This window comes from Artemia franciscana, chromosome 1 (assembly GCF_032884065.1).
Source record: "Artemia franciscana chromosome 1, ASM3288406v1, whole genome shotgun sequence".
NCBI classification, from domain to species: Eukaryota; Metazoa; Arthropoda; class Branchiopoda; order Anostraca; family Artemiidae; genus Artemia; species Artemia franciscana.
Window position 1 is genome coordinate 9313001 of NC_088863.1, and position 26581 is coordinate 9339581.

Here is a 26581-nt window from a genome sequence, read left to right on the forward strand (position 1 = left end):
GAGCCCTCTGCTGATCCTCTGGGATAACGGGCTTGATACAATCACCCCTTGTAAAAAAAAAACATTCATAATTGATCATTCTTCTGGCAAAAAAATGCAAACTTTGTATATAGAAGCTTGAAACCCCAACAGCATAGTTCTCTGATGCGCTGAATCTGATAGTGTGGTTTTCATTAAGATCAATTCATGATTTGGCAGTGTTCACCCCTTTTCCAAAAATTTTGCAATATTTTCAGGCTCCTAACTTTTGAAGGGTAACATTAAAACATGAATTTTATATATTTTGAATAAGTATCAAAATTTGATTAACGAATGTCTTTTCTGTTGCAGGACTTAAGAGATGGACCTATGGATGATCGTTTGCAGCTATAGTTGCCCCAAAAATGTCTTTCACAAATCAGTAGAAGACTTTCTTCTTGGAGACCTATTTTGCGACAGAGTGTACAGATTCAGTTTCAAAATGTTTCCATTGTCGCAATTTTCCACCAAAATCAACGATTGTTTGTCGGGTTACTAAGTCCAGAGAACATGGGACCGAAGGGGACTTATGTTCTAAAGCCAGAGGGAGAACTTATTCAGGCAGGAAAAAAGAGCGCAAGGACAGAAGAAAACATTGATGCAGTGAGGGGCTCAGTAGGACAGAGCCCTTGGGAATCAGTGTTTAGACGCAGCCGAGAACTCAGAATGACAAGGGAGTCACTCTGGCGTGTTCTTAAGTTGGATCTGCACCTATACCCGTACAAGATCCAAATAAAGAAAAAAATAGTGCTGAGAAGAAAAAGCGAGTAACAATGTGTGAATGGTTCTGTAATGTGCTTGGAAATAACGAAAACTCTCTTGAGAACGTCTGATTCTCAGATGAAGCCCATTTTTTGCTTTCCGGGCACGTCAATTGCAAAAACAATGTTTTTTGGGGGTCAGAGGTTCCAGACAAAGTGCTTCAGATGCCGCTTCATTCCGTTAAATGTACTGCCTGGGTGGCCGTGAGCAAGCACGGGATTATGGGCCTTTTTGGTTCGAAGATGATGACAGCCGATGTCAGACAGTCAACAATGAGCGCTACGTGGCTATTCTGAACAAGTAATGGGTGTTACTGGAACGCTGGAAAGGGATTGCGAGAGCTTCACAATGGTTTCAGCAAATCGGAGTCACACCTTATACAGCCAATTTCACCTTATACATTGCTTGGTAGAGGCAGAGGTTCGAAGAGAGATTCATAACCAGAAGATGCGATGTAGAATGGGCCCCGCACTCACCATATCTTAAAACCCCAGATTTTTATCTGTGGGGTCTCGTCAAAGACAATGTATACAAGGGTAATTAAAAAACAATTGAAGAACTGAAAACTGCCATCACGGCAAAAACAAGAGCCATTCCGAAAGAGGAGAGTGTAAAAGTGATTGACAAGTTTGTCAGACAAGTAAGGCTTGCTTGCAACGAAATGGTGGACACTTTGAAAACATCTTGGGAAAGCCATAAATTGACTAAAAATTGATAGAAATAGCTGAAACTCTGTTGAATGGTCATCCATAAACTGAATTATGTGTGGTTGTAATTTGAAATAAATAGCTTTTTGATTATGGTCACAATTGAAATTTTCATGGGTACACATCTTTTTTGGTCACCCGGTACTATAGAATATAGTATAAAATATAACATTCTAGTATATGACAGTAGAGTACACGGTATTTTGCTTATAAACTATATACTATATATATAGTAAAGTATTTTATCACCTGACGTATGGGATATAGCTTGAAATCATACAGTTTTTTGCTTCACAGATATCATCATTAGAACAGTAAATACGGTTTTTTTTTACATGGCCCAGCTCACAGAAAGAAATGTTAATCCAATCAAACAGTTCGTGGTAACAACTGTAAGTAAGGAGCGACTCGGCTCAATAGTAACCAAAACTCTAAAAAACAGAATTTTGATACAAATAGTTGCATCAAAAGAATCGCACTTTAATGCTGATTTTAAATATATAGGTTTCATCAAGTTTTACCCATCCAAAGTTAAGAGCCTGAGTAAATTTATCTTATTTTAGAAAATAGGGGGAAACCCCCTAAAAGTCATAGAATCTTGATGAAAATTACACCCTCAGATTCAGCGTATCAGAAAACCCCTACTATAGAAGTTTCAAGCTCCTATCTACAAAAATGTGGAATTTCGTGTTTTTTTTTTTTTGCCAGAAGACAAGATAACGGATGCGTTTTTCTTTTGTTTTTTTTTTTTTTCTTTTTTTTTTTTCAGGAGTGATCGCATCAACCCAGTGGTCCTAGATTGTTGCGAGATGTCTCATTCTAGTGGAAATTAAAAGTTCTTGTACCCTTTTTAAGTGACCGAAAAAATTAGAGGGCACCTATGCCCCCTCCCACGCACATTTTCCTCCAAATTTACCGGCTTAAAATTTGACTTTTGATTTATTACATATAGTAATGTTTATTATGAAGTCTACAGACGTTCTCAGGGGGACTTTTCCGCGTTATGGAGGGGGCAAATCGGGGGAGGGGTTTCGTCAGAGGATCTTTCCATGGAGGAATTTATCATGAGGGAAGAGAATTTCCATGAACCGAGTGTAGGATTTTCTAGCATTATTTAATACAAGAGCTACAAGCTGATATGACAGTGGTGACGAGGCTGGAAGAGCCTAGAGCTCATGTGGCATAAGCTCAAGCAAAATTCTAAGAATCCATAGATTGATTTAACAGAAAAATCAAAGGCTTAATGCCAGTCGGGTTTAGAATAAGAGATCTGAGACACGAGGTCCTTCTAAATATCGAAATTCATTCAGATCCGATCACCCACTTGTAAGTTAAGAATACCTCTTTTTTTCTATTTTTTCCTCTCCCTTTAGCCCCCCAGATAGTCAAATCAGGGAAAACGACTTTGTCAAGTCATTTTTGCAGGTCCCCGACACGTCTACCAATTTTCATCGTCCTAGCACGTCCAGATGCATCAAACTCGCCAAATCACCGACCCCCCTAACTCCCCCAAACAGAGCGGATCCAGTCCAGTTACGTCAATCACGTATCTACGAAATTTGCTGATTCTACCCACCAAGTTTCATCCCGATCTCTCCACCTAAGCGTTTTCCAAGATTTCCGGTTTCCCCCGCCAACTCCCCCCTAATGTCACCAGATCTGGTCTGATTTAAAATAAGAGCTCTGACACCTGGGTTCCTTATAAATATCAAATTTCTTTAAGATCTGGGCACCCATTCTTAAGTTAAAAATAAATCAGTTTTTCTAATTATTCCGAATTAACCACCCCCCCCCTCAACTCCCCAAAGAGAGCACATCCGTTCCAATTATGTCAACCACGTATCTAGTTATTCTTCCCGTCAAGTTTCATCCCGATCTCTCCATTCGAAGCATTTTCCAAGATTTTCGGTTTCCAAGATTTCTGTTTCCCCTCTCCAGCCCCCCAATGTCCCTGGATCCGATTCGGATTGGAAATGGAACATCTGAGACATAAAATCTTTCTATATATCAAGTTTCATTAAGATTCGATTAACCATTCGTAAGATAAAGATACCTCAATTTTTACGTTTTCCAAGATTTCCAATTTCCCCCTCCAACTCCCCCGAATGTCACCGGATCTGGTCAGGATTTAGAATAAGAGCTCTGAAGCACAAGACTCTTCTAAATATCAAATTTCATTAAAATCTGATCACCCATTCGCAAGCAAAATATACCTCATTTTTCCTATTTTTTCCAAATTACCCCCCCCCTTAACTCCCCCAAAGAGAGAGGATCCGAACCGGTTATGTCAGCCACGTGTCTTGGACTTGTGCCTTTTCCAAGATTTCCAGTTCCCCCAGCCCCAACTGCCCCCCCCAAATGACACTGGATCGATTCGGGATTTAAAATAAAAGATCTAAGTTATGAGGTCCTTCTAAATATTCCATTAAGTTCCGATCACTCCTTCGTAAGTTAAAAATACCTCATTTTTTCTAATTTTTTCAGATTTAACCCTCCTCCCAACTCGCCCAAAGAGAGCAGATTAATTCCGGTTATGTCAATAACGTATCTAGGACTTGTGCTTATTTTTACCACCAAGTTTCATCCCGATCCATCCACTCTAAGCGTTTTCCAAGATTTTAGGTTTCCCCCTCCAACTCCCCCCAATGTCAACGGATCCGGTCAGGATTTAAAATAAAAGCTCTGAGAGACATATCCTTCTAAATATCAAATTTCACTAAGATCCGGTCACCCGTTCGTAAGTTAAAAATACCTCATTTTTTCTATTTTTCCGAATTAACCGTCCCCCAACCCCCCCCCCCCCCCAGATGGTCAAATCGGGACAAAAGACTATTTTTAATATAATCTGGTCTGGTCCCTGATACGCCTGCCAAATTTCATCGTCCTAGCTTATCTGGAAGTACCTAAACTAGCAAAACCGGGACAGAAAGACCGACAGACAGACAGACAGAATTTACGATCGCTATATATAACTTGGTTAATACTAAGTGCCATAAAGCAATGAAAAAATAAATATATTTTTTCCAACTGGAAGTAATGAGCAGCATTAAAACTAAAAACGAACATAAAATATTACGTATAAAAGGGGGTTCGTTTCCTCCACAATACCTTGCTCTTTACGTTAAAGTATTTTTAGTAGTTTCAACTATATATTCTACGGCCATTGTGATTCGGGGGTCAGTCTTAAGGATTTGGGATAAAGTTCAAGCTTTAGTGTAAAGAGCGAGGTATTGACGAAATTTAAATTCCGTTGTATTTATTCATGTGCGGTGAGCCAAAATCAAAACATGCATTAATTCGATAACGTTCAGAAATTAAATGAAAAAAAAAAAGTTTTTTTCCACTGCAAGTAAGGAGCGACATTAAAACTTAAACAAATAGAAATTATTCCGTATATGAAAGGGGTTGTCCCTTCCTCAACGCCTCGCTCTTTCCGCTAAAGTGCTTGAATTGTTTTAAAAAGTAGAAATGTGACAGAGTTAAACTTTAGTGTAAGGAGCGGGAAGTTGAGGAGGGGACAGCCCCTTTCATATACGGAACAATTTCTGTTCGTTTTAAGTTTTAATATCGCTCCTTACTTGCACTTCAAAAAACTTGTTTTTTTTTTATTTAACACCTTGTTATATCCGCTAATTTTGATTATCTGAAAACTTCAGAGATTTTTACACAAATGGAAGCATTTTACTGTTATAAGACTCAGACTGCCTTTAGACGCTCCCTAGTCACTCATTGAGAATTCCCTTAACAGTTCGTGTAACAGTTATAGTACTAACTATAAGTAAGGTTTGACCCAGCTCAATAGTAACCGAAACTCTAAAAAATGGAATTTTGATACCAATAGATACATCAAAAGTGTTTACTTATTTTTTTGTTGTTGTTTTGTTTTTTTTCCTTCCCAGGGGTGATTGTATCAACCCAGTGGTCCTAGAATATCCCAAGAGGGTTCATTCAAAGGAAATTAAAAGCTTTAGTGCCCTTTTTAAGTGACCAAAAAAATTGGAGGGCAACTGGAAATTCCGATATAAAAGGGGTTCTCTCCTCAACGCCTCGATCTGGAAGCTAAAGTTTTTTATTGTTTTCAAAAGTAGAACTGTGACAAAGAGTCAAACTTTGGCGTAAAGAGTGAGGCGTTGAAGTGGGGACAAACCCTTTCATATACGGAATAATTTCTGTTTGTTTTAAGGTTTAGTGTCGCGAATTACTTTCAGTTAAAAAAAAGAAATGTTTGTTTTTATTTAGTTTCTTAACGTTTTTTTTATTAATGCAAGTTTTGATTTTGGCTCACCGCATATGAATAAATAAAATATGCATATTAGTTATTTTTGGCTAAACGGTTTTCTCATAGTTTTGATCAGACGATTCCGAAAAAAAGTGTTGGAGGAAGAGGCCTAGCTGCCCTCCAATTTTTGTTTACTTAAAAATGCAACTAGAACTTATATTTTTTTACAAATGTTTTTATTAGTAATAAATATACGTAACTTACGAATTAACTTACGTAACAAACTTCTATATTTGTGTTTTTTTATTACGTATATGAGGGGGTTCTTTTCCTCGCCAATGCCTCGCTCTTTACACTAAAGCTTGAATTTTAAGCCAATTCTTTAAAAAGGACCCCTGAATCACCAGGGCCGTAGAATAAATAGTTGAAATTACTCAAAATGCTTTAGCGTAAAGAGTAAGGTATCGTGGAGGAGACGAACCCCCTTGTATACGTAATATTTTCTGTTCGTTTTAAGTCTTAATGCTGCTCCTTGCTCCAGTTAAAAAAAAAAAAACTTTTATTTTATTTATTTTCTCATTGTATTTTTTTAATAATGCTAGAAAATCATAAATGCTAGAAATGGGAATTCTCTTCCCTAATGATGAATTCCTCCATAGATAGATCCTCCCACATAACCCCACCCCCCATCCACACCACCAAAACGTGAAAAAGTCCCCCTGAAAACGTTTGTACCCTTCCCAATAACCATTACTGTATGTAAACAATGGTAAAAGTTTGGAACTTCCACCTCCTCCCCTGGGGATTGTGCGGGTTTAAGTCGTCCCCAAAAAATAATTATTAGGTTTTTGACTATGCTGAACAAAATGGCTATTTCAAAATTTTTATCCGGTGACTTTGGGAAAAAAGCGAGGGAGGAGCTTAGGTGCCCTCCAATTTTTGGTCACTTAAACAGGGCACTAGAATTTTTAATTTCCATGAGAATGAGCCCTCTCGCGACATTTTAGAACCACTGTGTCGATACGATCACCCCTGGGGGAAAAAACAAACAAACAAATAAACACACATCCGTGATCTGTCTTCTGGCAAAAAATACAAAATTCCACATTTTTGTATATATGAGCTTGAAATTTATATAGTAGGGTTCTCTAATACGCAGAATCCGGTTGTTTGATTTTCGTTTAGACTGTATAACTCTTAGGGTGTGTTTCCTCCTATTTTCTAAAATATGGCAAATTTTCTCAGGCTCGTAACTTTTGATGGGTAAGAATAAACTTGATGAAACTTATATAGTTAAAATCAGCATTAAAATGCAATTCTTTTGAAACATTGATATCAAAATTCCGATTTTAAAGTTTTGGTTACTATTGAGCCAGGTCGCTCTTTACTACAGTTATTTACGTTACCTTACTACGTTACCACGAACTGCTTGATTAAGGAATCAAATGGGAAAGCAAAGCGCCTCTTGTGTTAGATAAAAATGTTGATTTGAGTGTCCTTGATGAAGGTGAGAGCAAAATGAATAATTTTTGGGAGATTTTGAGGGTTCAAGGAGCAAGAATAGGTTCGGATATCAGTGTTAAGTCTGTTAAGTTAAGTTAAGACTGTAAATGTTAAGACTAAGCTAAGTCGCTAAGATTGGGAATAAATGCAGGTGAAGAGGTAATGTTGTGTAACGAGAAGCTATCTATCAAGTAGATAGCTTCACTTTCCTTGGTAGTATTATTAGTAAAAATGGTGGATTCAGTGAAGATATAAGAAGTAAAAGAGTCAAGACCCGGGTGTAGTTTTTTTTCACAGTTGAAAAAAAGTTTGGAAAAAATAGCAAGATAAGTATATAAACCAGTATTAGAATATTGGAAGCTACGATGATGATAGTGGCCATGTAATTAATTAATTAATTACAATAATTAATGTAATTAATGTAATGTAATTAATTAATTACAGTAATTAATTAATTAATTAATTAATTAATTAATTGTGTAATTTAATTAATTAATTTAATTAATGTAGCAACACTGACAAGAATATGATACTCCATTAAAAGTTGCAAAGGAAATTTTATATGATGGCGGGTGCAGAGGTTAAGAAATGCTCTATTTTGAGTAGTTTAAAGGTTTTAGAGAATTAATTTTTGTCAATGGTGTTATTTCTTCACATATGTTTTCGGCGTTTAAATAAATTTCTTTGAATGTATGGATAGTCTTAGGTAAAGAAAAGAATCACTCACCCAGTAGCTGAACATGACAGGAATTGTGGATAAAACTTGTTTTGTCACACCCTTGTCCTCCATCTCTTGAATTCGCGTCATGGGATTCCAGCAGTTTTCATATATTGTCCGAAAATTTTTACCATTTTTCACTAAATCTGCTTTAGATGAATCATCAGCATGCTTTTGTAATTGTATCCAACCGCCATAACCATATTTCTGAACAGATTAATAAGATTAGAAAAATAATTGCTTATTTCATATTTGCTGCAATATAAAGATAAAAAAATGTGTTGAAATTTTTTTCAAGTTACAAGTTTTAATGTTGTTTATAATACCCTTCTATTTCCTCTCAGTAGTGTCCACATAATGACTTAAATGAGAGCCTTATCCTTGGATCCTATGAGAGCCCTATCCTGCTATTCCATGAGAGCCCTATCCCGTCATTCCCATGAGAGCAAGCATGTGCTTGTTACATAGAGAATGTTTTCCAAGAAACGCAGGTGCATGTTACGTAATTGGAGCTGCATTTTACTTAATAGTTTCTTTTTTTAAGAAAACCTTCAGGGACTTCATTACTCTAGCATTGATAAGATTATTACGTTACAGGGTTTGCATGTTGCCTAAAAGAGTTCTTAAACAGCCTTCAGGACCCGCCAAATCAGGATTCCTGTGATTGTTAAGTAATAGGCTTTGGATTTTACCTATTAGTTTCTCTGATTCTTTAAAAAATCTGGGGGGGGCTTCTTTACTCCAGGTTTTCTAAGATTGTTTTGTTTAAAAAATCTACAAGGGTCCTCCCTCAAGTAAGGGCATGCTCCTTACATCATCCCATGTTTTCACGATTTCCCGCTATTTCATGTCAACAAACAAGAGATTTTCGCCGCCATTTCCTATGTAAAGAACCGTTAGAGAGACTATTGATTTTCCTATGAACAAAGGCTTGTTGGTATCCCACTATTTCCAGGAAAACAGAAGCATCATCCGATATTATTCTAATGGGAACCAAGTAATTTTCTATTGGGTCTGGGGAATGCTATAAAAACGGGTATTGAATGAACTTTTCAACAGTCTTTTATCAGACTTTGAGTGTAACACACCAAGATTTTTTAAAACAGATATTTCTCGAAGGTTCAACAGTTAAGCCTCTCTTTTCTATCCCTTCCCCAACTAAAAGATAAAATGCATATCCAAATTTAACCGACTGCAATTCTTTATATTATGTAAACACATAAGAAACCCCTCCCTCCTTCTATTGTATGATTCTTTCAGTGAAAAGTTAATCTTATTTCATCACGTCGAAATATTCTTTATTGTAAGAGTCATGACACCTATTAAATCACTTTCAAGCATCATCGACCTAAAGTTGTATAAGCTGACAGATGTTTTTAAGTTAAGTTCATTATTATCCCCGTGCGTAGGGTATATTCAAACTTAGACCTTATGTACCGTTAACAGGTATCATCTCGCATATGGTTAAATAATTGCAAGAAAAGAGTAGCTCTTAACACCTCATTTCGTCTGGAAAACTAGATGCAATTAGTTGTTTCCTTGCTTAAAATGTTATATTTACATGTTATATTTACAGTAAATCTTTGACCTTCGAGGGAGGTGGCCTTTATCTAAATTCAAATTCTGATTAGCTCAATTTTAAGCGGTAAACATCTTTTCACTAAGGAGGGTAAACAAGTTATTAGTCGTTAGTTAATCATGAAAAAGGAGTCAATATTCAAGGAATAATGTATATTATTTTTGCTTGAAAAATTTCGGTAAAGCATAATTTTTATCTATACATCAAAAAAGGTATTCATAATGAAGATTTAAAGCAAATCAGTAATATTGGAGAGTATTTTATGGAGGAGAGGCTTTTGTATTTTCATTGAAAGTACAGTGAAAAGGCAAATCTTTCCCCCCTAGACGTTAAAAAATAGAGTTAGTACCCCTGTATTTTTGCAAGCTGACACCGCTTCCTAACCTTGATGTAGTGAGGGGGGGCAGCTAGACCTGAAGTAACTTTGAGAGAGCATTCAATAGAAATTTTACAAATGTTAAGGAATCGGAATTTTTAAGGCTTAAGTTATCTGGAAAGCTAAAAATTTAATTTTTTTTATTACAAGAACTTTGATGATAAGCTTGGGGGACAAGGGCAGCTATGCGTGAGCTACTAGAAGTTCAAGTTTGAAATACATGTGAAGAATAGATTTCCTTTACTATATTATAGCAAGAGCATGGATGCAAAGAAAATATTTACAAGCTTTGATATTTCCTAATTCAAATTTTTTTACATTACTAAGGCTAAGAAGGCTTAAGTTCCTCATATAGGAAAGGGGTTTATATATCATTTGCCTTTCATAATCCCGTATCATTACGATTTTTTTCATCGTGAGAGCACAAAAACTATAGTTTTCTAGAATCGATACAGAAGGGAAGAGGTGTAATATGGGTGAAGGGACGTGATATACAAGTGTTGGACGTCTTGAAAATAAAATGTATGTTTTTCACTTCATGGAAAAGTAAAATTTAATTTCTTTTTAAGGACAATCTGGACCCTCATCCCTAAAAGAAAGCGAGGACATGCGATGATGCAGCCCACGGAGGGAATGTCAGGGCTTCCGCAGTCCCCCAACAATGCAGAAGGAATGTGACCACCTCTGCCGTGCAATGCCATGATGCGCCCCCTTCAAGACCTTCGATCATTATGTATGCCGGACCCTTAAGTCCAATGGCTCCAATACAAGGCCATGATGCAAGTCCTTCGGATCCCAAGCCCAATGCCAGCAAATCTGTCATGCCTTCTATACTTCTCTGACCCATGGCGAAGATGTTGGGACTTCCACCCAAATGTTAGATGGAGCTGTCAGTCTTAATTTAGGTGTAAATTTATTAACATTTCTCTAAAAACTTTACTTTTCTAGAAAAACACGCTTTTTCTAAAAAAATGTATATTCATGTTCAGACTAGTAATGGTAGAAATAACTAGGGTATAGGGGGTCTTGTCGCTGCCTCTGAGAGGGGTGGTATGATATTGCCCTATTTTGAAAATAATCCATTGTCTGCAAATTTTGAAGGGCTTTTCGCTAAAAACTGAATTTTTCAGGGAGCTATTAAGAAAACTGATGTTATTCCCCCATCTTTAAAAACTAGCACGTTCCTTTCAGCTTACTGTAGAGCCCTTATCGACGTTGCTCTTGGCGGTCCAAAGAGAGAAATAACTAAAAATAAGACATTGTTTTCAGGTTAATAAAAGAAGAAATAACTAACGTCTTCATGCTTTTAAAAATAATGCACTCTAATGTCAAAAACTTTCCGTTCTAAGAAGAGGGATTTGGGGATCTTAGATAAATGTTCCTTCTCAGCATGATAACGGACCCCCTGTCCAAATAGTTCTGAAGGGTTTGAGGAGTAATTGTACCTGAAATTAATAACACATTCTTTTTAGTTTCCCCTGTCGATGTTGCTCTTGACGATCCTAAAGGAAATAGTTAAAAGTAAGACATTCTTTTCAGGTTAATAAAAGAGGGAATAACTAGGATCTTCATACTACTAAAAAATAATGTATTATAGTGTTGACAACTTTGCGTTCTAATGAGGGGATTTGAGGATCCTTAGATTAAAATTCCTTTTCAGCATAATAACAGGCCCTGGGCCCGTTAGCTGTAAAGGATTTGAGGATCTTCAGATTAATACTCTTTTCACAGCTTAAAATCATTAAATGCTCCAAGAAAGTAAGAACTTTCTATTCTTTTCCAGGCCCCCGAAAATGTATTTCCACCTTGGATAAAGGACCTCCTCAGACTTTTTTGGAGCCCCGACAATGGGTACCAACATCCCCTCAGTAAGTTTTTAAGACTCTATAGAACACTAAAATGCCATAAACGTAAAGAGGGCCGTACTATACCAGAGCCGTACATCAAGAACATTGAGAGGCTATCCTGTCACCATCACCAATGCAATTCGGTGACAATTCTTTTACGCCCCCCTGAGAATAGTGAATGTGAGGGAGATTAAGTTTGTGAGTGAGCCCTATTAGTATATGTCCAAACGTCATTCCTATGGCAGAACTAAGGTAGATAGTCACAGAACTAAGAGATGAAAGAATTGGATTGATTTGGGTTGGTGCGTGACTTACAATGGCAACTGGACTTGTATGCAAAATCTCTGGGACTGACTTTACTTGGACTCAAAGGCAAACAAGTGAAATCTAACCCTAGTCTAAAGGTGAAATACCGTGTCATAGGATTGACACACGACCAGCAAGTCCTTTGGACTCGCAGACGAGAGGTGAAACCTATAGTTTTTCAAGCGTTTGGGTAAATGGCTCGGGTAAACGGTGAGAGTAAGTATAACTCTCGTATTGGACCAATATTTGTTTGTTAGCTTTTAGAAAGGCACGCCCATCTTGAGTCTTAGGCAGGTTGGCCAAAAATTTAGAATTGACATAGGCAAAGATTGCCTGGAATGAGAGGTAAACAAGGCACGACTTGCTATGGTCTTAAGCGGCTTGACCAACAATTTAGAATTAACACAAGACTGTTAATTTGTATGGAATGGCAAGCAAACAAGCTTCAGCTAGTGCCTTGTACCGTGTTCGAGAGGATGTTAGATGAACAAGTGCCCATCCATCCTATTGATATGGTGGAGCCAGGACAAAGTGGTACCAGTTCAGCCCCTGTATTGCTGGATTTTTATCTAGCTGATACCGCTTTGCGCAATGTTTATGTTTTTAGAGCTGAGTTTGGAACCCCTTCAATATTCTTTAAATTGATAGTATCTACACGGATCCAGAAGACGGAGCACACTCCTATGTCAGCAAGATTCTGACAACTCTTGAAAAACAGATTAGGGAGGCGAGACGACAAGACAGCATAAAAGCATCTATCGCAATAAAAAAAATGAATGAAAAGACGGGTGATTTGTGCTCATATTACCTAAAAACGGATATGCAGACACATCATCTGGACTTACACAATTTTAAGGGAGGTTTTTTCATGTTGGGCGAAGATTTTTAATAGGGTAGAAAATCATAATGAAAAGGGGAGCGGAATAGGGATTTATTTAAAGATTTATAAAGGTGTACAACACTTCTCCTTCGATACGTGCTTAGAGTGCTTCAATTATTCAGTCTTTGTCGCAGGGCATACACCTCTGAAGATGAATGGTATCAGCAAGACACATTTGGACGATTTGGCAGTTATTGGGGGTGGTGAGGGGGCAGAGTTACCTAAAGTCTATTCTATATTTTTAAAGAGGCAATGTCCTGTAAAGTTTCAGGGGATACACATTTTTGAGAATGCAAATGAAAATTTAAAGGTGGGGGTTGCAGTTTTACAGAATGACATAGAATATGAAGAGGGGGAATGTAAAGACAAAAAGGGGTTTTATATTCAGTAAGGGCCCCGTCAATTCGATCAATGAAACACCGGGTATGGCTTATTTGCGAGCCAGTCAGTATACCGGATGAAATTGGACATATCTTTCCCATTACCATTATCATTCGGGTTTTCAGTGAGGATAAAAAGGGACGTAATGTACATGTTACTATTGTCCAATGTATCTTTCTTAACAGAATTAAAATTGAAACACCACTTTAGGAGCTGAAAGCGTCATGAATACCAGTTTAAAGACACAAGTTTGGGTGATAAGGCAATCTTGCAGTTCAAAAATTTCAAAAATTTGCTCCTCCCGATTGCAGGATGGCATTAGATATCGAGGAAATGGATGTATGCGATCCATCAAAGTCGAATCATGTTAGAGAACATACAGCCATTGCAGTCTCTCTCAGGCAAGCACAAAGAGACTCGAGTAATACCATGCAATGTGTTGAGGTATTTGAGACATTAGGTAGAGAAGATTGTGTTGGCACGGTTATGTTTGCCCTTATTAAAACTGCCAATCACTCAGTTTCGCGACTGCGCCACGTGAACTATTCAATAATTTGCTGAGTGTGAAAAAAATGTTGATTGTAGTGGAGATATGGTAGTCCGCAGTCATGATCATTTAAGTAATCTAATTTTATCGGGTGGGGGTAGCTTTTGGGGGAGTGCATATAAATAATGTAATGTAAATGTTAGGCGGCGATAGTTGGTACCGGTTGACATGCAAAATTCCAACTATAATTTGAAATTCACATTACCATTGTTAGCACGTTTTTAAAAAAGGTGAAGTTGTCGATGGTGCATGGGTAGATGGATCTTTATCTTATAATATCATACCTAAATCATCTGAGAAGTTGCTGCTCTTTTAATTCAAATTGACAACAGTTGAAAATGATAATGCGTCCTTGAATAAAATCTTATTTTTAGATTCCTATAATTTCTTCCCCAAATCCCTTAGTCAACTCATTCAAGTACAAAAAAGCGATGATTTTAGTAGTTTCCCTCTCCTTAAACAGCACTTTTTAGATGATGAGATGTATGATTTAACGTGTAAGGGCATATACCCGTATAAATACTACAACTCCACCTCGAGGCTACGTGAGGGAAAATTACCACCAATCAAAGAGTTTTATAATTCACTTCACGATTGTCAATCCACCACAGCCAACTATGAATTTTCTAAAAAAAAAATAGGGCTATGGGAGAGTGTAACAATTGAGAGGTTATTGTAAAATGTACCAGGCAAGTGATATAGACGTTGTTGGATATTGTCAGTAAGAACACGGACAAAATTTGTGAGAAATTTGGTTTAGACCTAGGGTATTATTTTACAACTCCTTATCTCGTTTAGAATTTAATTTTTGAAATCAGCGATGAAACAATAGGTCTGATCCCTGACGAGGATCAGCACTTGTTTGCAGAAAGATCCATGCGGGGAGGGTAGGTTTTCCACGGAAATCGTAACCTGGAAACCGATCTGACTGGAAAAGCACCAGTGAAGGGTAGAATTCAGTTTCCTTAGATAAGAACTCCCTTTATCCTTCAGCAATGTCTCACTTCTCATTGCCTTTTGGAAATTACAAACTGCTGGACAAACCTTGTGCTCCAAATTTCCCCAAAATTTACACTTTTGAGGAGAATGAACCACAAGGATGGTTTTCGAAATTGAAGGGGAAATACTACTGGAACTTCATTGACTCGATAAAGAACTTTGTTCTCCCGTGCATAAACAGACCGGTACCTAGGGATTCATTGAGTCCCTATAATTTATCTTTGGTAGAGGATGGGTATATGTACTGGACAGCTTCAAAACAAAAGATATTGTACCTCGAGTTCCTTTGAGGCGGATAGTGGCCAACTGTTTTAAAGTCAAAAACATTCATAGGGTCCTCGAATTTGAGCAAAAAGCATATATGAAGACTTTTATTGACACCTTTGCCAGTAAACGATGTGGGGCAAAAAAAGTGCAAAAAGAAATCTTTAAACTTATTTTGAATTAAGCCTTCGGTAAAATTTGCGAGTGTTTGCACAATAGGAGTTGTTGCGATGTTGTAACCGACCCAAAAGAATGTGCCCGAATCATTGAAGATCCAAATTTCACATCGTTCACGATAATAAATTCCAAAATGGTCCTTTTACATAGGAAAAGAAGAAACGTAATTTTTAATAAAAACATTGCCGCTGATTGCACACTGGCTCTCGAATAGACTACATCAACTGGGACGAGTCCATTTACCCGCAGCTAGTGAAGCATACGACCCCAAATAAATAGTCATTTTTAAAATCAAACACGGGGAGCGACTTGATATCCAAAGGTGTGCTTGCAGGACCAGAGGTATACTGTGTTCAAACACACAATGAGGATACAAAAAAGTCTGCAAGAGGGTGCATTAACGCTAAGGACAGGAAAATGTTGACATGACTGTTTATAAGAACTGCGTAGAAAATAATTTGATTTCAAAAGCGAGTGTCATGGATTTTCGCTCTTTAAAATTTAAAAACTATACAGTTCGAATCAAAAAATACCATGTCGGCCATATCGGATAAAGTCTATGTATGCACAGGTGGTGTGAGCGTACCATCACACGACCATTATCTTACTTCAGATCGAGGCGTCTGTGTAGAATAGAGACGGTATCTCGGTCTAAATAAAGCTAATTGTTGGTGGGAGGATGCTTCCGTTATTCTCACTCTATCCCAAAAGTCGCCATACCTTAGTCTCCAGCTCAGCAGCGAGTGTTTCTAGTCGTTTTCTGGTTGTTTTTATAAGTAGTTTTTTTACATGTCTTTATTTATTTATATATTTTAGAAAAGAGGAATCAGTGTTTTAAACAGTGCTTAATGTTAAAGTTAGATTTCAAATGTTTTCAACCAACCCCGCCTAGCAGTTGGTGACGCACTTTCCAACCTGGCCCGGCAAACCCACCTGGCGGCATGTTTATGTGTTTTTCATGTTGTTTTTTTAATGTTCATGTGTTAATTATTACCCATTTTGTCCAAGGGGCACGGATTCTACCCCTGGCATAGCTAGCTATTTTATTTAGGACGTGGGTCAGTAACTGTACTCTTTAAGCTCAGCGAAAATCGACACTTTTTTAAATGGGTACCTGCAGAGATCTGGGAAAGGTATGTAAGAAGGTCGTTCAAAAGCACAGGGTGGCTAGCCCCCAGTCCCCCCCCATTAAGCTTCCTGTCGGAAGGTTTAAGAAACGGAGATAAGCATCGCCGGTTTGGATCTTAAGGGTCTAGTGCCGCCATTCTTACTTACTTATTTACATTAAATAAACCATGTATTCTATTGTTTCATTTATTCAACAGATTAAGGTTAGGTTCGGTCAATTGTATTTTGACATTTGGAGAGTACGTATCAATTTAAAACTCCATTCAGATGATTTCTTTGAGGACCTTCAATGTCTGGCAAAACATCACTTTTAACGAAAAGAAATCAAAATTGTGATAACATGTCTTTAGAAAACCCGAAAAATATCTATTATTGCTATAGTGTGTGGCAAGAGTCCTATTAAAAAATAGAGACTATTGTACTAGCCATATAATTCACACGGCCACTTGGTAATTAATATAATCGAACCAAATTCGTGGTTGATTACTGGTGATTTAACTGAATCATCGAACCAAATTCGTAATTGACTATTGATGATTTAGCTGAATCCATTGAAGAATCTTCTCTGGAGATATTAAAATTATTCTCGGTTTAGTCTCATAACGAAAAAAAAATTCCGTAACTGTTTTTCTCCACAATTTCTTTCATTAGAGTAAATGTTTGAGAACACTTGCTTCGAATTTTACTTATTATATCATCTATAGAGTTGTTCGTGATTTAAGTTATCTTATAACTTTAAACAAGCAAATATATCCTGGTGAACCGAAATTTTAATCTCAGCATAAAATCAAGCTACTACTAAGCCCTATGGATACATTCTATTTGACCTTAATCAGAAAATATCCGAAGAGTTACGAGTAGTCATGGATATGTTTGATAATGAAATTACCGTATATCTAGCAGTGAAAAGTTAAAAAGGTCATTAGTGTTCATCATAATACTGGAGAAACTAAATGAAAATAGACATTTATTTTCCGCCCTAGGTAATTCAAAACTCAATGTTTTTGAGTATAGTAACTACCGTCTTTACTATAATCAAACGCGGTATTGACAATGAATTCACAAATGTCCTATCTCAGCTTTTTTTTAATTTAATTGAAGGCAATGTTTAACTGCCAGAAGGTGTTAAGCAGCAGACAAAGCAACATTTTCACTAGTATATGCCTTAGCTTGCAAAAAGAAAGGAAAATATTTTAAAATAAAACGGCTTGTTCAAGTGGGTGGTAGTTTCTTTTCATTGTTACGGCCAATAACCACGGTAGATGTAAACACTATTCTCTAGATAGCTAAACCCTAAAAATTGCCACCAATTGAACTCTCTCTTTCACCACAAGAGAACTTTGAAGATAATAATGATAAATTTATTAACAGTGAAACAATTGTCGATGATAGAAAATTACTTTTGCAAAAAAAAAAATTGGTAAAATGATATTGATTTATAATCAACGTCAACATCGATCCTTGTCCAACAATAGCCCTCTTGAAGTTCATCACAGTAATAATATACTTGACATTTTTATTATACAATATACTAATGAAAAGGTTGCGAAAAAAGACTTTAATGTTGGTTTTACAGTTAGAATCAATAGAACTACTGATATTTTTGAAAAGGAAATTTAATTGTGGTCTATTGAACTATTAAAAGTGTCAAAAGTCTTAAACACTAAGCCTGTAAAGTATCGTCTAAGTGATATGAAAGATGAAGAAATTTTTGGTGGCTTTTATGATTAAGAATTACAAAAAAAAATCAAAAATAATGGAATATACCATATTGAAAAGATATTAAAGAGTCGAACTCGAAAGAGTGAGAGACAGTTGCTTGTTAGTCGGCTAGGATAAAACTCTGATTTTGATTCTTGGGTTGCCGCTGAAGACGTTCAAAAGGCCTAATAATTGTCTAGTGTCTCTGATCCAATCTGCAATGATTTGAATAAAATAAGAGAATTTTGGACAAAAATCTCCCCCATCATCAAATCCAAGGGAAGATATGAAGTTGCTCTTGCTGATTGCATTTTTAAGAATACTTATGTAACACCAATACTACCCTGAGAAAGGATCGTACATATGAGATTAAAGTAAAACCTCGTGATTGGACACTCGATGCTGAGGAATGGATAGAATCAATGAACTCGCGTGAATATCCATTCATCACGTGAACATACAAAGAATATGCTAGTATGACTACTTACATTAGTTCTACAATTAACAAAGATAAGTTTATTCTCAAAGATAATCTGATAGATGTTCTTGGGTTAAAAAACAAAATATAATGAATGGTTGAAGAGCCGAAAGCACCAGTGGGATGGATCGTACACATTTTTGCCAACTATCTCACAGGCTTCTCATCTGACAATTGTATATTTCTTTACGCTTCAATCGTAGAAACATCGAGATTTGGTAATAGCAATGTCCCCTCCTACATTTTCTTGAACGAAAAACTACTCACGAACACATTCACCACTACAATAAAAAGTACATTCAACACTTCGTATTTGGAGCTCTGTCAGTGAACATTAAGAAGGGAATTGGGCAATCCTCTAACAATAGCAAAAGGTTTTGCTGTGATTGCATGTAATTTTTGACCCATTCAGTGAGATGACTAATAGAAAATTAACTTTTGTTTGTCCTTATATTGGTTACTATGTTGCTACTCCCAGACCACGACAACTGGGTCATGGAATGGAATATTAGAGAGTTTGTTCATCAGTGCCCAGTTAAGATCTCGGTAATTTGTTTGCTAAGTTGTTTCGCTCTGCTCTACCCCTGGCTAAAAAATATATTCCACCAGTTGCAAATTGGTTGTAAAGGTCAATTTGGTGTTCTCTACACTACACGATTGGAGCTCTAGGAATGATTTTAAAGAAAATATTTCACAAAATCTCTGGTCTAGCGAACGATCCTTCGGTGAGCGATTGAAATCACAGCAAAGCGGGAAAGGTTTAAAAAGATCGATAAAAACCTCATCATTCATCGGTGTCAACTCAGGTCGGAATCGTAAAATATCACTCTTGTCAAAGAAGAAAAATAAACCAAAAGTGAAAATTGTTTGATCGAAAAAGGATTTCTTTACCTAGAAACGGCACATTTACTACATAAAGTATCTCAACCTTCAGTCAACTCATCTTTAAGTCTTTTCAATGCAGAAAATGTTGATAAAAGTATAAAACATGACTATTATGAACAATTTTATCCGAACAACCGTTCTCTGAAAACATAAATTTTCCAATTCATTCCAGAGAAGATTATTCCATAGATTTGACTTCCACATTCATAGACTTGAACGCAATTGTCAAAAAATCTGATAACAACAAACCACCTGCAGCGGAGGGGTTATCTTACGAAAATTGTGTACTACACAATTTGCTTGAAATCAGTGTCTGCATGAATGTTAAATCGGTAATCACAGGCAAAAATCTTTAAAATTATGCAAGTTATATACAAATCATGCTGATGACACCAATATCCTATAAGAAATTAAAAGATATGGCTATTGGATATGAATATAAAACGGACACTGAGACTAGCAATATGCTTAGAGATGAGACAGCTAAAGATTTACATTTGGGTGGGAAAATAAATCACAATATGTTTAAATATATTTCAATGGGTCCTCCCAATGTTAAGATTGATACAAAGCTACAACTTGCACCGTCCAGGTTTATTTTGCAAAAGGTGGTTGGCACTGCACCTGATGTACTATTCTCTCTCTTCTCGGCAATACTTCATGTACGAAAACAACAAGTTATTAATTTTGTTGCTTTGCCAATTGAAAAATTAGGAGCTAGTAGAAATAATATCAAACTGCTCGTTCCTCATACAATCACGAACCGTCGATATACTGCTTCGGGTTCAAGTACCAAAATGGATTCATCACTTGTTTGGACTTTCCCCTCTGGTATGTAAATTAAATGGAATTATTCTCTACAATTTATACTTTGATAAATCCTACAAGACCCTACATAAGTTGACCATGCAATCCTTAGATCCAGTTTCAAAATTATTTGAAAATGGTATAACCAAAGAAATATTGGCAAAAACTCATGGTATAACTGTATGGGATTTGTCCGTACTCAAGGTATGACTATTTTCTGAACAGGTACAGTGCGTTTAGCGTGTACCTTTGCAGTATCTTTGGAGGGGACTATTGCATTAATCTCGTTAAATCATTTTGAAACCAATTGGGAAATTAACCCTAATGGCATTGTTTGATTAGAGTTGGCACCATGAACACAAATCAAATAATCAATGTATTCAATTTGGACCCCTATATGTCCAAATACAATTCTGTTGCATACGTTCTGAGTTCCTTAAACAAATTCAAAGCGTAAAGAATACCCTTGATATTGTTAATAGTAGTAAATCAACTGTAAGGACAATATTGGTTTTGCATCTTTAAAACAGCGAAAAACATTGATTTTTTTACCCTTTTGGTGTACCGTACACATTCTACACGCATCACATTAGAAACTTTCTTGAGCAAAGTGGGAAATCTATTATTCATAATAGGAAGCGGGTACAAAATTTATCAACCGAAAGTTGTGGTTCTCATGCACTGTTATATTTAAACTTCTCGGCGGATATGCTTACATTGAATTTCTTAGCATTTTCGGTGACAATGCTTGATTGAAAGATTTTCTAGTTGAAACTGTTCTTTCCTACCTGTATAATAATATTTCATTGTACAAAGAATAAAGTGTTTTAAAAATATTGGTGAATTTGTTTATTAATAAAATGTATATGTTCACAAACTCTGTGCCCTTTAGGTTTCTTCTTCTATGTATAGGTAACTATCGTTAGCGATAAGTGGTGGCAACTCGTTAGGATTCAACTTTGATTCATCTTGACATGCAAAGTCAGGGTCACATTTTATAAAATATAATGTAACTTCCTTTTTATTATGTCTCCTTGTAAAGTCAATAATACTACTCTAAATCACATCATAAAATTCACATTTGTCAATTTGCTTATTTGAAATAATGTCACAAAAATATTCTCATATGAAGAATCACTTTCTCTAATAGCCAAATAAGTCAGTAGGCTTACAATCATAGTAGCCGATATTTTCAAAGCGACGTAAACATTCTTTGAGAAAATATTCTCCTTTGAAGAGATAACTCTAGAAAATCATCATCTAGAATAGAGAATTTTTCCAAAGACACTCTCAATAACTATTATAGACTAACTGAGAATCTCGCTAGTAACAAACTTACGCCTAATTTGCTTAATGATATTACATATCACGCGAACATTTCGCTCCATTCTAGGATTAACTGACAACTTCTTGTAATTTCTACTGCATCATTAGGCATTCTAGGCTTGATTTTACCATTGTTAGCGCCTTCACTATCCAATAGAGTAAAGTCATCTATTACTATAGAATAATATCGTTGATGTTGACACACTGAACTCATTTTCAATACTGAGACAAATCAAGCAACACATGCAAGATTGCATCACCTTCGTCTGTAAATATTGGACCTTGATCAACTTTTTACAACCAGGACTATCCCACTTGAATAAAGGACTCTAACATTCCCTATTACGTAATATCCAATTAAATCCTGATTTGATGGGTCCCAGAAGTTTTTTTTAAAGAAACTATTATATAACATGCAACTCCAATCACGTGACTTGCACCTCCGTCTCTTAGGAAACATTCATATGACGTAACAACCGCCTGCTGCCTCTCAAGGGAATGACGGAATAGGGCTCTCATGAAATGGTAGGATAGGGCTCTCATAGGATCCAGGGATAGGGCTCTCTTAGTCATTATGGAGATACTACTCTTCTCACTTTTTATTGATGAGTGCCCAAACTCATTATTTCATGTACAACCATATCTAAGGAAATCTTTGACTTACAACCAACTGTGTTTTGTTTGAAACGTCCAACACGCAATGGCATATTTCGGGGGGTGGGCAATATTTTGAAGAGAAAATTATTATATAGTCCATCCCCCATGACTCTGTGGATAGAGACCCTTCTCCCCTCCCCACAAATAAACAATCTGGAGCTACAACCGTTCCAACACCTAGTATAGCGGATGCAATTTTCAGGGTGAGAACAGGTCATGCCTGATCAAGGAATGTTTTGCTTAGATGGTGTGACGGGGAATCCTCACTTTGTGAAGTTTTTGCTACATATGATGGGCCACGTTTTAATGCGTTGGTAAAAAGCTTGAGGGACAATGTTCATAAATGAAGGCGGCTGGTATTAATTATTTCAAAACATTTCCTAACTTGAGTGTATTTTTGTTTTTTTTGACGTTCCCTGTTGGGCCGAAACAGATGACTAACTACGTGGAAATTCTAATGAAATGACAAATTTGATTTATATAATTCGACTTTTACTTCTTTTTTCTCCATGTATTAGTTTTATTTCTATATATTTTATACTTCTATGTGAGTTTTAATTGTGCCTGCATTATTGTTTTTTATTTCAATTGCTCTGTTGAAGAGCATAAGACGGTGAAAGTCTTTCTAAAACTCCAAAGGAGAGGATATACCCTTAGCAGAGGAAAGATACGGACAAAAATGGTCAAACCTAGGGGAAATTGCAACAGAATCTTTTTAAACCTAAATATTGAGAAAAATCAGCTGAATTACACAAAAAAAATCCTAAATCCAAAATCCTACTTAAATAGGGGTCCTAAATTAGCTCTTTAAGTGGGAAATGAGGGGTGGGATTGATTTTTCTGTTTATAAATATTTTGGAGTTTAAATAGTCGTTTCCAATCAAATCAAACATGCTGACTCCATATATGAATTCAGGTTTACATTATTCCGTACCCTTATGCCCATTTCCATCCTAAAAGTGTGTGGATGGGAGGGGGGTTAAAACTCAAAATTAAGAGATTGTCGTATTTTTTATTGTTCCCTATGAAATGAATTGTGGCAAATTCAAAAATAAGGTAAAAACTTGATTTTGCGTATTCAAGTACATCATCCTACCTAAACAGGTATGAATTCCTCTTGCATAAGTGTCGCAAAGTTGCTCTTGAAGGCGGAAAATGAGGGCGGAGGAAATCGATTTTTATGTTTATATATGTTTTGGAGTTTAAATAGTCGTTTCCTATCAAATCAAGCATGACGAACACGACGTCAGACCTCCACTTTTCCGTGTCAGGTTTTAATTTTCACCTTCATTGAATGGGGGAGGGGAGGGTGGAGTACGCAGATCATTATTTGACGGATTCCTGCGACTACAGAATCGTTTTCTATCAAATAAAGCAGTGTATTGCCAAACGTTTTTTTTACCATTTTTCCGATTTCTACCTTCGAACACCCTGTAATATTAATAGTTGGTAATTGTAAATTCTTGAAAATTAATTCTTTAATCGAGGTCAGAACTTCAGATTAAACAGTCATAAAAAGGAAGGTTTAGAGTTCGAGTTAATGATTAACAAAAATATTTTGATTTTAAAGCATTACCTAAAGCTAATTCTTCTTCCTAGTCGTCTTTATTATCGTCCTCATCCTGTATTGCTGCAGCGTTAGCACATAACGCCCCTTTACAATCCCCGTAGGCAAAGCTGAAGGGTAAACCGTTCCGACCACAGCTTTATCTGAGAGAATCGCACCCGCTGGTGCACTGGCGCCGCTTCATCTTCAGCAGATTTTTTGGTACTGACCAAGCATCTGTCATAATAACAAGATCATCAGACGTGTCTTGCCAATTCATTATTTGCACATAGCACTTGTAAAAGTGGTACTTTAAGACAGCCAAAGTTGACGAAAACCGCTTTGCCTGTACGAAAGCATTTGAGTTTGCAACTCATATTGTAAATTACAGCACCCGGACATTGTTCATAGTCTTTTCATTACTTTTACCTTTGTTTCTGCAGAGCAAAGCTTTCTCTCCAGCATGGGTGATCTCCTGGTGTCATGAAGATCTTGCAAGCATTGTTAAAATAGGTTGGTATTATTCCCAATCAAAGTGGTCGACAAAGTTTCAGCACAACTAACTGCAGTTTGTACAACTAAGACAAAGACATCCTCAGCATGTATAACTTGACACCCTGAGTTCGCCAGCCTCTCAGTTAGTAGGTCTACGAAGCGTTGTTTATTTTTTGGACTTCTCAAAAGTTCGTCCTTACTTTTGACGATCTTCATGTTTGGAGAGAATTCAATCGTTTTACACGACGAATCTTTGGTTCTCTTCAGCTGTGTGCAATTTTTCGTAGTTGGTGTATCTGTGCAAGAGTAGAAGACTACCACTGCCTGGCCAAAATTTTTTTTGACATAATCTAAGTAAGTTTCTGTCACCTTAGAGTATGTGGATCCGGCAGCCCACAGTATTTTGTGGACTAGCCAGCCACCGTCCGAAACTCTCTGGGAGGTTGGCAATGTCACTGGACCATCGTTCCCCTCAAATTTCATCAGTGAATTTCTTAGAGATGCTTTGTCGGCTGTCATCATTACCTCAAACGAACTAAAGAGTGACGGTGAAAAAGCACAGAGCTCGAACGACCGAACCTCATTCAAGTCAGAATCATTGGTGCTAGCCACTGCGGCTAGACGTTGGAAGATTAGAGCTGGTTCGACAATTTCCATCTCACTATCTATCATCACAGTTGAATTTTCAGCCATAGTTATCGATTTCTTCTGTCTCTGTAAAACATATTTGCCAGTCTCTTTCACTTCCATGTCCTTCAGAATCTATTCTTCCACAGGTTTGGCACCGTCTACGCTTACAGATGATGAAGTGCGGACACCAGTAACCATGTTCAACAGCTGTGAATCCTGCCTGAAGGATTCTACGGGCTCAATGTACCAATTTATCTTTTCTATGTCCACCAGATCTCTAGCTTTCCTCGAAGATACAACTTCTGCGTAATTTTCAATAGTCAACTCTACATGGCCAGTCATGCTCAGCCTGCGTTTGTTAACGAGAACCAGAGTAGGGGTAGCAGATGTCCAAATTGTCTGCTGTAATTCAGTCATGCCTCTACCTCTCAGCAGACCACCACTCGTTTTCATACTTCTCATCAACGTTGATCACCCAATCAGGAGAAAGTGCCGCCCAGTAGTTGTCAATTCTTCGGATGAACAGGTATTCTTGTAACTTTCTGTACTGCACTGGGTTATCTTTCCTCAGCTGAAAAATCGACTGCACGAACAGCCAGGTAGACTTCGTGTAAAATTGTGGCTGGAAGGAGCAAAGTAGAGAGGCGTTACGTATGAAATCAAGGAAGGGAAGGATATAATAAATGAAAAATAAAATCAAATAGGTGAGAAAACAAGGATTCCTTGAGCCAATAGTAAAATATGAAGATGAAAAATAAGCAAATATTTCGACAAGGACTTCCGCCAAGTCCTCCTTAGTGCTCGTAAGAAAAATCTAACTTTTCGAAATGAATTTGACAAGAGGAGAAAAGATGCTCAATTTTCCCCCCTTCTTAAGTTCAGTTCAATTAGATTTTTTTTATTTTTTATGTTTTTTATACGAGCACTGAGGACGACTTGGCAGAGGCCCTGGTCGAAATATTTGCTTGTTTTTCGTCTTCACGTTTTGCTACTGGCTCACAAAATCCTTGTTTTCTCACCTATTTGATTTTATCTTTTATTTCTTGATTTCATGCGTCATCTATAGCCAGTGTGGTCTTAGATTGTATTGAAGGAAGTATTTCCAGCAAAAACTGTAGATAAAGCTCAAAATTTCCACTTTGTTCAGTCTTCCGGTTCTTTCTCAAGATTCCAAGTTGGTCCAGATACTGAAACCAAAGACGGGCTGTTCTGGACTTGGATAATCGTTTGTTTTTCACTATGAAACATTTCATGGATAAGCTCTACTGTTTCCAATACCAGTGCTTTGTCAACGATATCTTCCTCAAGGATCAACTCGTACGCCTGTTTTGTCTTTTCGAGGGGTTTTGGTAGCATTTCATTGCCATCAAAAACTCAGCTATTCAGTTCAGATAATAAAAGGTTCGCATAGAGGGCTATCTCCAGCAGACCATAGCCTTGCACAGCACTAGAAACAGCGTTGCCTTGTAACATACTTCGCCCAGTGTTATACACCCCAGTGTTATCGCCCCAGTGTATACATGCATATACTTGACCTGTGACTCCCTAAAGTCTCGAGTCTGCCATAAGGAAGCCAATGGCTCCCAGGAAACTGATGCGCGTGTGAAACCCAACAAGGGCAACAACAACGTTTCTTAAAACAGTT

General features: G+C 37.0%; 1 protein-coding gene across 1 annotated transcript in view; it reads right to left on the reverse strand.

Annotated features, from left to right (window-relative positions):
• Positions 1 to 26581, reverse strand: part of LOC136025168 (2-amino-3-carboxymuconate-6-semialdehyde decarboxylase-like) — a 146085-nt gene that overhangs the window by 117948 nt on the left and 1556 nt on the right. Inside the window, exon 2 of the mRNA XM_065700935.1 lies at positions 7937 to 8134. Coding sequence (XP_065557007.1) covers positions 7937 to 8134 — 198 coding nt within the window. The remainder of the gene's footprint in view (positions 1 to 7936; positions 8135 to 26581) is intronic.